Source organism: Schistocerca americana, chromosome 2, assembly GCF_021461395.2.
Source record: "Schistocerca americana isolate TAMUIC-IGC-003095 chromosome 2, iqSchAmer2.1, whole genome shotgun sequence".
Lineage (NCBI taxonomy): Eukaryota > Metazoa > Arthropoda > Insecta > Orthoptera > Acrididae > Schistocerca > Schistocerca americana.
The window spans coordinates 796144186-796156229 of record NC_060120.1 but is presented as its reverse complement, the minus strand read 5'-3'; the positions used below and the strand labels follow the sequence as shown (position 1 = coordinate 796156229).

At 42.4% G+C, this 12044-nt stretch overlaps 1 protein-coding gene across 1 annotated transcript in view; it reads right to left on the bottom strand.

The window, feature by feature from the left end:
* Positions 1–810: 810 nt before the first annotated feature.
* The window catches only part of LOC124595279 (putative U5 small nuclear ribonucleoprotein 200 kDa helicase), a 115118-nt gene continuing 103884 nt past the window's right edge, over positions 811–12044 (bottom strand). Inside the window, exons 23-26 of the mRNA XM_047133957.1 lie at positions 10408–10697; positions 9870–10112; positions 5935–6058; positions 811–1145 (exon numbers count right to left, since the gene is read on the bottom strand). Of these exons, the coding sequence (XP_046989913.1) occupies positions 1018–1145; positions 5935–6058; positions 9870–10112; positions 10408–10697 (785 nt within the window). The 3' untranslated portion in view covers positions 811–1017. The remainder of the gene's footprint in view (positions 1146–5934; positions 6059–9869; positions 10113–10407; positions 10698–12044) is intronic.

Here is a 12044-nt window from a genome sequence, read left to right as displayed (position 1 = left end):
GTTTGTCGGTTCTATTAATGTTCATCCCGTATACATAAAGCAGAGTATATGTTTGTATCTCTTCCTAAACCCCTGGATCGATTTCAACCAAACCTGGTGCAAAAACTGCAGACCTCATGAGTATCAGCACTGTGGGGTTTATAATCTGCTAGTTGCAATAGAAGTGGGGATATGGGTAAAAAGTGATTTTTTCCAGCCCCTGGCATATAGGCTGTCATGCATGACAGGTGGATTGTGTGGGAATAGTATCAGACTGCCTTTCCACCAAGCTCTCGACAGCAGCCTACATGTTAGGGGCACACAATGGTTTTGCAGCCCCTTCTATAAAAGCTGAGCAGAAAGAAGGAAGGAACTGGGAAAAAGGGGACGAGGGGAGGAGGAGATAGATAGATCGAGAACGGTGAGGGAGAAGCAGTAGATGGAGAGAGGAGATAGACAGAGAAGGGGGGCAGGAGGAGATGGGCACAGAGAGGGGGGGCAGGAGGAGATGGAGGGAGGAGGACGCAGGCAAAGAGGGAGTAAGGAAGGTATAAGCCAGAGGAGGCCAAGGTGGAGATGGAACAGAGAGGGGAGGCGAGGAGATGGAAAGAGGAAGGAGAAGGGTACTGCAGAGAAATGGGGAAGAAAGAAAGAGATGGTGTGAGAGAGAAAACGAAGGAGACTGGGATAGGAGGAGATGGAAAAAGAGGGAGGGGGAGGAAATAAAACAAGATTAGGGGAGGACGAGATGTGAGCAATAATGGTATGTGTCGAACAAGTACGCGGGCTACGTTGCAGGGAAAAGGCTAGTGTTCCAATAAAAAGGAATCATTTATTAATCAAACTTTTTAATAAACACATCCACAGTAAAGTTTCACTCATCATTTACACAGCTCTCTGATAATTTATCCACAACTATTTTAGATGGATAAAACACATAAAATTATAAAGATGGAATGATATATATACAATAAAAGGATGATGAAATGCCATTATTTACACAAATCAGTCACTTGAAAATTTACAAGCCTGTTAGGCCTAGTCACTTCCACTATCGCTCTCACTGTCTCCGCTTTCGAAATCTCCTACATTAATTGAGAACTTGTATTCTTGATCACAGCCAAGGTATGCATCACTCATGAAATACAAAGTATATGTATGGTGACCTGCAAATGAAATATTCTGATCAGTAACATAAATAAATCTAAAAAATCAAGCAAATATTATTATTACTCACACTCAACAAAAATTGGTTATGCATTGTACCTGCAGTTAAGCGATGGTATGTTGATACACACAATGAAAAACACACAAACACAAATTTCAAGCTTTCGCAACCCAAGGTTGCTTCATCAGGAAAGAGGAAAGGAGAGGGAAAGACGAAAGGATGTGGGTTTTAAGCGAGAGGGTAAGGAGTCATTCCAATCCCGGGAGTGAAAAGACCTTAGGGGGAAAAAAGGACAGGTATATACACACGCGCGCGCGCCCCCCCCCCCCCCCCCCCCCCACACACACACACATATCCATCTGCACATACACACACACACACACACACACACACACACACACACACACACACACACATCCACCTGCACATATACAGACACAGACAGACATATGTAAATGCAAAGAGGTTGGGCAGAGATGTCAGTCGAGACGGAAGTACAGAGGCAAAGATGTTGTTGAAGGACAGGTGCGGTACAAGGGGCGGCAACTTGAAATTAGCGGAGGCTGAGGCCTGGTGGGTAATGGGAAAGAGAGAATATATTGAAGGGCAAGTTCCCATCTCCGAAGTTCTGATAGGTTGGTGTCAGTGGGAAGTATCCAGAAAACCTGGACAGCGTAACACTGTGCCAAGATGTGCTGGCCGTGCACCAAGGCATGTTGAGCCACAGGGTGATCCTCATTACCAACAAACACCGTCTGTCTGCGTCCGTTCATGGGAATGGCCAGTACGTTGCTGGTCATTCCCACATAGAAGGCTTCACAGTGTAGGCATGTCAATTGGTAAATCACGTGGGTGCTTTCACACGTGGCTCTGCCTTTGATTGTGCACACCTTCCGGGTTACAGTACTGGAGTAGGTGGTGGTGGGAGGGTGCATGGGACAGGTTTTACACCGCAGGCGGTTACAAGGGTAGGAGCCAGAGGGTAGGGAAGGTGGTTTGGGCATTTCATAGGGATGAACCAAGACGTTATGAAGGATAGCTGGACGGCGAAAAGACACTCTTGGTGGAGTGGGGATGATTTCATGAAGGATGGATCTCATTTCAGGACAGGATCTGAAGAAGTCGTATCCCAACTGGAGAGCCACATTCGGAGTCTGATCCAGTCCCGTAAAGTATCCTGTCACAAGTGGGGCACTTTTGGGGTTATTCTGTGGGAGGTTCTGGGTTTGAGGAGATGAGGAAGTGGCTCTAGCTATTTGCTTCTGTACCAGGTCGGGAGGGTAGTTGCGGGATGCGAAAGCTGTTTTCAAGTTATTGATGTAATGGTTCAGGGATTCAGGACTGGAGCAGATTCGTTTCCCACAAAGACCTAAGCTGTAGGGAAGGGACCGTTTGATATGGAATGGGTGGCAGCTGTCATAATGGAGTTACTGTTGCTTGTTAGTGGGTTTGATGTGGACGGATGTGTGAAGCTGACCATTGGACAGATGGAGGTCAACGTCGAGGAAAGTGGCATGGGATTTGGAGTAGGACCAAGTGAATCTGATGGAGCCAAAGGAGTTGAGGTTGGAGAGGAAAGTCTGGAGTTGTTCTTCACTGTGAGTCCATATCATGAAGATGTCATCTATAAATCTTTACCAAACCTTGGGTTGGCAGGCTTGTGTAACCAAGAAGGCTTCCTCTAAGCGACCCATAAATAGGTTGGTGTACGAGGGGGCCATCCTGGTACCCATGGTTGTTCCCTTTAATTGTTGGTATGTCTGGCCTTCAAAAGTGAAGAAGTTGTGGGTTAGGATGAAGCTGGCAAGGCTGGAGGAGATGGGTCCCACTGTGACGGAGGACGGAACTGTTCCAGGCAGGGTTTAATTTGGATAGTGTCTTGGGGAGCTGGATCTTTAGGAGTGGGATTAGGATTAAGATTATTTTTCTTCGTGGCAAAGCGATATTTCCAGTTCCATCCTCCGTCACAGTAGGACCCTCCTCCTCTTCCTCAAAATCACCCTCTCCAAACCTTCCAGGAATTTCTCACTTCAAGCCTTGTCTCTCGATCTTTCTTGAAAAACCTTAATCCTACTCCCAACATCACCACAGCTGAAGCCCAGGCTATCCGTGATCTGAAGGCTGACCGATCCATCATCATTCTTCCGGCTGACAAGAGTTCCACGACAGTGGTACTTGATCGTTGGGAGTATGTGGCTGAGGGACTGCGTCAGCTTTTAGGCAACACTACATACAAAGTTTGCCAAGGTAATCCCATTCCTGATGTCCAGGCGGACCTTCAATGAATCCTCAGAACCTTAGGCCCCCTACAAAACCTTTCACCTGACTCCATCAACCTCCTGATCCCACCGACACCCTGTGCCCCTACCTTCTACCTACTTCCTAAAATTCACAAACCCAAACATCCTGGCCACCCCATTGCAGCTGGTTACCAAGCCCTCACAGAACGTATCTCTGCCTATGTAGATCAACACTTTAACCCACTACATGCAGTCTCCCATTCTTCATCAAAGACACCAACCACTTTCTCGAACGCCTGGAATCCTTACCCAATCTGTTACCCACGGAAACCATCCTTGTAACCATTGATGCCACTTCCTTATACACAAAGATCCTGCACGTCCAGGGCCTCACTGCGATGGAGCACTTCCTTTCACGCTGATCACCTGCTACTCTATGTAAAACCTCTTTCCTCATTACCTTAGCCAGCTTCATCCTAACCCACAACTTCTTCACTTTTGAAGGCCAGACATACCAACAATTAAATGGGAACAACCATGGGTACCAGGATGGCCCCCTCGTACACCAACCTATTTATGGGTCGCTTAGAGGAAGCCTTCTTGGTTACACAAGCCTGCCAACCCAAAGTTTGGTACAGATTTAGTGATGACATCTTCATGATCTGGACTCACAGTGAAGAACAACTCCAGACTTTCCTCTCCAACCTCAACTCCTTTGGCTCCATCAGATTCACTTGGTCCTACTCCAAATCCCATGCCACTTTCCTCGACGTTGACCTCCATCTGTCCAATGGTCAGCTTCACACATCCGTCCACATCAAACCCACTAACAAGCAACAGTACCTCCATTATGACAGCTGCCACCCATTCCACATCAAACGGTCCCTTCCCTACAGCTTAGGTCTTTGTGGGAAACGAATCTGCTCCAGTCCTGAATCCCTGAACCATTACACCAATAACCTGAAAACAGCTTTCGCATCCCGCAACTACCCTCCCAACCTGGTACAGAAGCAAATAGCTAGAGCCACTTCCTCATCTCCTCAAACCCAGAACCTCCCACAGAATAACCCCAAAAGTGCCCCACTTGTGACAGGATACTTTACGGGACTGGATCAGACTCCGAATGTGGCTCTCCAGTTGGGATACGACTTCCTCAAATACTGCCCTGAAATGAGATCCATCGTTCATGACATCCTCCCCACTCCACCAAGAGTGTCTTTCCGCCGTCCAGCTAACCTACGTAACCTCTTGGTTCATCACTATGAAATGCCCAAACCACCTTCCCTACCCTCTGGCTCCTACCCTTGTAACCACCTGCAGTGTAAAACCTGTGCCATGCACCCTCCCACTACCACCTACTCCAGTACTGTAACCCGGAAGGTGTACACGATAAAAGACAGAGCCACGTGTGAAAGCACCCACGTGATTTACCAATTGACATGCCTGCACTGTGAAGCCTCCTATGTGGGAATGACCAGCAACAAACTGTCCATTCGCATGAACCGACACAAGCAGACAGTGTCTGTTGGTAATGAGGATCACCCTGTGGCTAAATATGTCTTGGTGCACGGACAGCACATCTTGGCACAGTGTTACGCCGTCCGGGTTATCTGGATACTTCTCACTGACACCAACCTATCAGAACTCCAGAGATGGGAACTTGCCCTTCAATATATTCTCTCTTCCCGTTACCCACCAGGCCTCAGCCTCCACTAATTTTAAGTTGCCACCCCTCATACCGCACCTGTCATTCAACAACATCTTTGCCTCTGTACTTCCGCCTCGATCGACATCTCTGCCCAACCTCTTTGCATTTACATATGTCTGCCTGTGTCTGTATATGTGCGGATGGATGGATGTGTGTGTGTGTGTGTGTGTGTGTGTGTGTGTGTGTGTGCGCGCGCAAGCGCGCGAGAAAGTGTGTACCTGTCCTTTTTTTCCCCTAAGGTAAGTGTTTCCGCTCCCGGGATTGGAACGACTCCTTACCCTCTCCCTTAAAACCCACATCCTATCGTCTTTCCCTCTTTCCTGATGAAGCAACCATTAGTTGTGAAAGCTTGAAATTTGTATGTGTGTTTGTGTGTTTTTCATTGTGTCTATCAATATACCATCGCTTTCTCATTTGGAAAGTTACAGCATCTTTGTTTTTTATATATATTTTTCCCACGTGGAATGTTACACACACGTGTGTGTGTGTGTGTGTGTGTGTGTGTGTGTGTGTTTTTTTTGTGTGCACGCTGATTACCTACTCTCCTACCACAGTTTGTATTCTACCAGGATTTTGCAAGTTATATTAATGTCATTGCTATAACAGAAATGTCAAACACAAAAACGACAGAACAAAACATACATGAAATACATATCCATAGGCATTGCAATATTGTATAGAAGAAGACATATCCAATACACACTAACTGACACTTAAATCAGAGACTGGCCACAATTTATGTTACAGTTCTCTTCTTCAAGAACCAGATCCTTACAAAATTCCTTCCTCTCTGAAGGCACAATAGTTCCAAGCAAACGTCACGAGAATAAAGCACTCACCTGGACTTGGTGCAACAAAGTCCAACTTGACTTTTGCTTTCTGCTGAAGTGTAAGCCTTTTAATTGACAGTAAGGAATTTGTTTTTGGGTCACCTATCACAACCCACCATCCTTCTTCACGTTTCTGCACAGGCACAGGAAGAAATGGAATTAAAATCTTGTCACAAATTATTATTATTATTATTATTATTATTATTATTACGGTATTTACACATGAAATATCTGATCCACAATACAGTAATACTCCAACTTATGTTACCCTGTTTTACACAAATCACCTGTTTGAGTGCTGCACACTTCTACTGACCCACTCCACTCACACAGTGCTTGGCTTACAATAGGTTCAGAAGTGTTTCCTACAGAACCATTTTATACACAGAGCTGGCTTGATTGATAGATTCTGTCATCCAAATGAAGAAGAGCTGATGTATTTGCATAACCCAAGGAAACAAAATCATTGTCTTTGGAATGTAAAATTAATACAGAGAGTACATAAAGTCCAGAAACACTTACAATTATTTATTGCAAAAGAACCAAACACTGTACACATATCATACATATGTCATTTTGTAGAGAAACCCTGAAATTATTATTATTATTATTATTAATTATTTTTTTTTTTTTTTGCCCCATGTGTACCTCCACAGCATAGTTTGCTAATTTTCCGATAGTCAGCGCTGGTCACAAACATGGTGAGTTCAGGTGTGGAGCGAGCTTTCTGGGTGTTGGAATTCAACAAAAACAAGTGTGCTACCACTGTTCAATGAATATTTAGAAATAAGTACGGTAAGAAGCCACCAACAAGGAAGGCCATTTACCACTGCCAAAACAAATTCGTATACAACAGGTTGCTTGTGCCTGGCAAAGACAAGCTGACGTCCCAATGTGAGTGAAGTCTATGAGAGACATTCATAAGGAGTCCAAAGAAATTGGCACATCTTGCATCCCGTGAACCTGAAATGGCTCCAATGACAGTGTGGAAAGTCCTGTGACAGAAGCTGTCTATGAAACCATTCAAATTGGAGCTAGTGCAGAAGCTCAATGACAACGACAAAGACAAGCATTTTGAGTTTTGTTTGCAGTTGCAGCAATTGAATGACGATGGGGATGGCATTGTTGATCACTTAATTTTTAGTGATGAAGCCACTTTTCACACTAATAGGAAAGTGAACAGGCATAATTGTCTAATCTGGGGGACAAAGCATCCACACGAATGCACTGATTTTGAATGTGATTCTCCAAAGGTAAATGTTTCTTGTGCCTTGTCACGTCGAAAACTGTGGGGGCCATTCTTCTTCGCCGAGAGCACTGTCATTGGATATTCCTACTTGGACATGTTGCAGCAATGGCTGATGCCTCAAATGCAATTGGAGACTCTCCATCCATCTTTCAGCAAGATGGGGCTCTACCCCATTTTCATTGTGAAGTTCACGGGTACCTGAACACAGAGCAGCTGCATCGACGGATCGGCTGTTTCACGAAATGGCCTCCCTTATCATCAGATCTCACTCAGTGAGACTTTTTTCTGTGGGGTCACATTAAAGATCTGGTGTATGTACTGCCTCTACCACGTGATGTAGCAGAGCTCTGGGAGATAATATGGGAAGCGACTGCCACAGTCGATGATGCTATGCTGGGACGGGTATGGCAAGAATTCGATTACCGTATTGACGTCTGCCGGGTCACTCATGGTTCGCATATGGAATGTTTGTAAAACAAACTTTCAGTGTTTCTCTTCAAAATGCAATACGCATGACATCTGTACACTGTTTAGTTCTTGTGCAATAAATAATTGAAGACGTTCTTGGATTTTATGTACACCCTGTATTATCACAGACTTTGATGCAAAAACTAAAATTTTTTGAACTGCCAAAAAAGTTTTAACTAGTGGAATCAACAGTCAGAACATCTACAAAGGTAAAGAAAAATTCTCTAAGCTACGAAAACCGCTCAACCACTGAATTAAAGTATCATTTGTGAACATCATGGTATTATCCCTCAGAAGGAAACAATATTAAAATTATGGTGTGCTCTCAAGCTGAGCTGATTTTTTAGAGACTGGAAGAAGCAACTGGGAAGTTGGCCAAAGATGAAACATTTAAAGCTAATAATGGTTAGTTTAGCCAATTCAAAAGTAGTCATAATTAGTATAGCATCACAGAAAGTGGAGAGGAGGCAAGTACTGATAGAGAGACTGTGTCACTCTATGAAGGAAAATTAATGGCAGTGATAGAAGAAGGTGGCCATACCAACCAAACCACGTTCAATGTAGATGAAACTGGTCTTTTCTGGAAGATGATACCCAACAGAACTACTCTTACACATGAAGAGAAAACATTTTTAAGTCTTAAATTCACCAAAGACTGACTGACACTGCAGCCGGTGATTGTAAATTAAAACCTCTTTTAGTTTATTGCCCAGGAAATCAGAGAGTTTTAAAATATACATATACATCTGGGTTGGCTGTGAGTTGGAAGTCGAATGCTAAAACTTGAGTGACAGCTTATTTTTTGAGGACTGGTTTGGTCATCACTTCATATCTGAAGTTGAACATTATTGCCAATAAAAACAATGCAAATTTTAAAGTGATACTATTAATCGACATCACACCAGGTCACCTTCCTGTTACTCTAATTAATTTCCACCCACATGTGAAATTTGTATTTTTGCCACTGAATACAACCAGAGACATTAAAAGAAGCTACGAGACAAAATGATGACTTCTGGAAGCAAGTGCAGCGGGAATTATTGGACAATCTCTGAACGAAATTTCCCAAAAAACTTTAAATGGCATTTGGAAAAACTGTGTCCAGTTTTTTCACTGCCAAAACTGGGAGGGGGGGGGGAATCAGTACCAGATCCTGATCAAATTGATAATGTGGTTGCTGAGGTGGACACTGTTGCCACACAATTAAATTTAGGGTAAAGGGGTTCATGAACTGTTGAATTCACACAATCAGGGGGTGACAACAGATGAGCTTATAGCAAGAGTAAAACATTGAATAACTTGATTTTTTACACCCAGTTCAATCAGAAGATCAACTGACAGTTACAAACTTGACATAAGGCCTCAGTTCAATTGTAAAAGGGTTATATATATAAAAAAAAAAACAGATTCAATAAAATGTGCATTTCTGCTACATAACAGGGAATAAAAAATTTATTAGCAAAGCTTTGATGAAATTATGTGTGTGGGGGGTGGGGGGAGTTGTGGGTCCTCGGTAGATGACATTTTTAAATTTTATGAAGCCTTCTATGTCACTTAATGTCTCACATTGTTGCAATGCATAATACTGTATTGTAATATAATTTTACTATATTGTTGTACATTTTCTTCTAAATTACATTGTTTTCTTTAGTCTCTTGTCCCAGTTGAACATAATTTGTATGTTTTTATATGTAAAAGTGGACCTTGACTTATGCAAATTCGACTTCCACGGTTATTGCTCAGTTCCACTTACCGCCTTAAGTCCATGATATTACTGTGGTGCCAAATTTCCAGATGAACAGCAGAAGTATTAAAATTTTAAAGATGGGACTATAAAGAGATTGTACATGAAAGAGAACGATGCTCTTACTGCTGTACCTTCAAAATACGCTCTTGTTTTTGTTTGCTGTAATTTCAATCACTATGCAATTTACAAGGGCAATTATACATGGTATCTTTGGTAATGGGACTTAATGTATTGACTGTAGTGGTTGACAGTGGGCCTTTCTTTAAAGGAATTGTTTCGAACAATGAAATGTGGTGGTTTGTTGCACTACCATCAACGAATATCTGTTAGTGGTTGGGAAAAACCCACCTCAGAGCATATTGCTATAAAAAGGCTTAGGTTATGCATGTGCATGTGTGCAAGGAGCGAAGACAGACAATCCAAACCTCTTTTCAGAAAGCTCATGATGTTTCTAACAAAAACTGCTACAAAAAATATTACCTGTGGGTAGAATGGTGCAATTACAGGACCTGTAACTTCATCTTCTCTCTCAAGCTGCACAAGAACATTCACAGATGAACCTGTATGTATCCTGTCCTTGTCTTGTACCTCATATCCCAGTTCAATATTGGGATAACGATTACAGAAGCGTGCAACATCTGCCATTTGTTGATCTGTAAGTTGCAGCAGCTTAGTGCGGTCTTCATCTTCAAGTTCCATAATATCAAACACTGTTTCCACACCCTGAAATATAATTGACACACAATTATCACATAACTGCAGCTAATTATTTCTTTTCCACATGATGGGTATGTATTTATCAACAGATAGATATTTTGAAAGAGAATAGCTACAATACTGCAAGGAATACATGCAGCATAATTTCCATCAGAAATATTTTTAGAACTGAAAGAAATCCAAATGTAAATATACATAATATAGTTTCAGAACTACAGGAGGTGCAGGGAAATAGCTTGCACAGATTTCTGACGCTTTTAGATAAGCTGTTCTAAAATAAGTGAAGAACAAATGAAACTACCTTCTCAGTACATCGCTTGATGATTTCAGGAGTAAAGTGTGGCAACTGCTTTAGATATGAGTCTTTGCTCCACATAGCTTGTGTCACCATCTGTGCCAGCTCCATAGCAGCAACAGCAGGAGACAGCCAACCATTTGAGCTCAGTACATCAACACAGGCCTGAATGAGTCGGATCGCCTTCCCCAAAATCACCTCAGTGTCTCCTTGCAGTTCAGCTCCAAGCTGCAATCGGGAAAGGTGTGCCTGCAGCATCAGGTTTGTCTTCACGTGTGGATCATTGAACCGAGCTCCTGAAAGCAAATTAAGTGTGTAAGCCACATTTTACAAAATCATGGCATATTTCACAAGGTCAGTAATAAAATGTGACGTTAAATGGAGCAAATTGTCCATATTAATAGTAAGACATAATTATTCTCCTGACAATTGAAATAATGGAAGGAGTAAAGGTAACAAACTCACTGTTGACATGTAGTAAATAAAACTGGACAAATTGGTAAGATTTCAGACAAACTCTTTCTTGAGTGCTACTACAGTTTAATTCATGAATGACTGCGGTTCATGCAGGTCGAGACATGAACAGGAACTGCAGTGTTGCCGGTTCCAAGCGGCAGTTGTGGTAGCATGCATACACGTGTCTTGTACTTATGAAGAAAGTACTTATCCTGCAATTTGTCTCTTGCTTGCTTATGTAGAATTTGTCACATAGCACCACCAACAGCAGTGACAACTCACAATAATGTAAAAAAGATTCACTAAATAACTCGCTATGATCACATTTAATGTTCATACTGGTCACAGCATTCACAGCAGAGCACTTGGACTGAAATATCATTGGCTGTCAGAGAATGTATGGCTCAGATGTGCAGAACAAGTCTAACACAGAAAACACACACACACACACACACACACACACACACACACACACAGATAAAGGCCTTTCTGGCCAAAAGTTTACTTGTTTGACACTCTTTTTGTTGTGTCCATCCACAGCATCTCCGCTATAGGGTGAGTAGTTATCTATTCTTTTCATAATATTGTCATCATTCCATACTGGACTTCCCATTGTTTAAACCTTTTCACTCACTTGTACAGCTGAGAAGCCCCCACACAGATAATTCACAATGGCACATTGAAGGTGTTAAGTCAACTAATGCAGTCAACAAATTGTGTCTAGGTCAATTAACATCACACATGTAAAAAATTTCTTTCACTGTGATGGACACCATATACGATCTACATATTTCATTGTTTCCAATTTATAAATGTGGAATTCCATTTTATCACTTCCATGGAGAATATCCCTTGACTGGGTCATGTTTTTCTATCTTACATCAGACCCTTCCCCTTTTTAAACAAGAAGAAGCAGAGAAAGGCTGACTGACACAGAGTTAAAATCACACTGAATTTGTAGTTATCAAAATTTTAGGCAGATGCGTAATCAGGAAAAGCTGAAACAGAAAATATAGAAGGGGAAAATGTGCTGGTGCTGGAGGGAAAGCCAAGTCTGCAAAAATCTCTGGATAAGGATGGACAAGGTGCAAGATAGGTGTCAGAGAAGTAACAACTCTTTTAAGAGATGAACATGATGATATCTTGGGCTACACAAAAAATTAGCAGAAAGCAGCAGGGTATTTCGA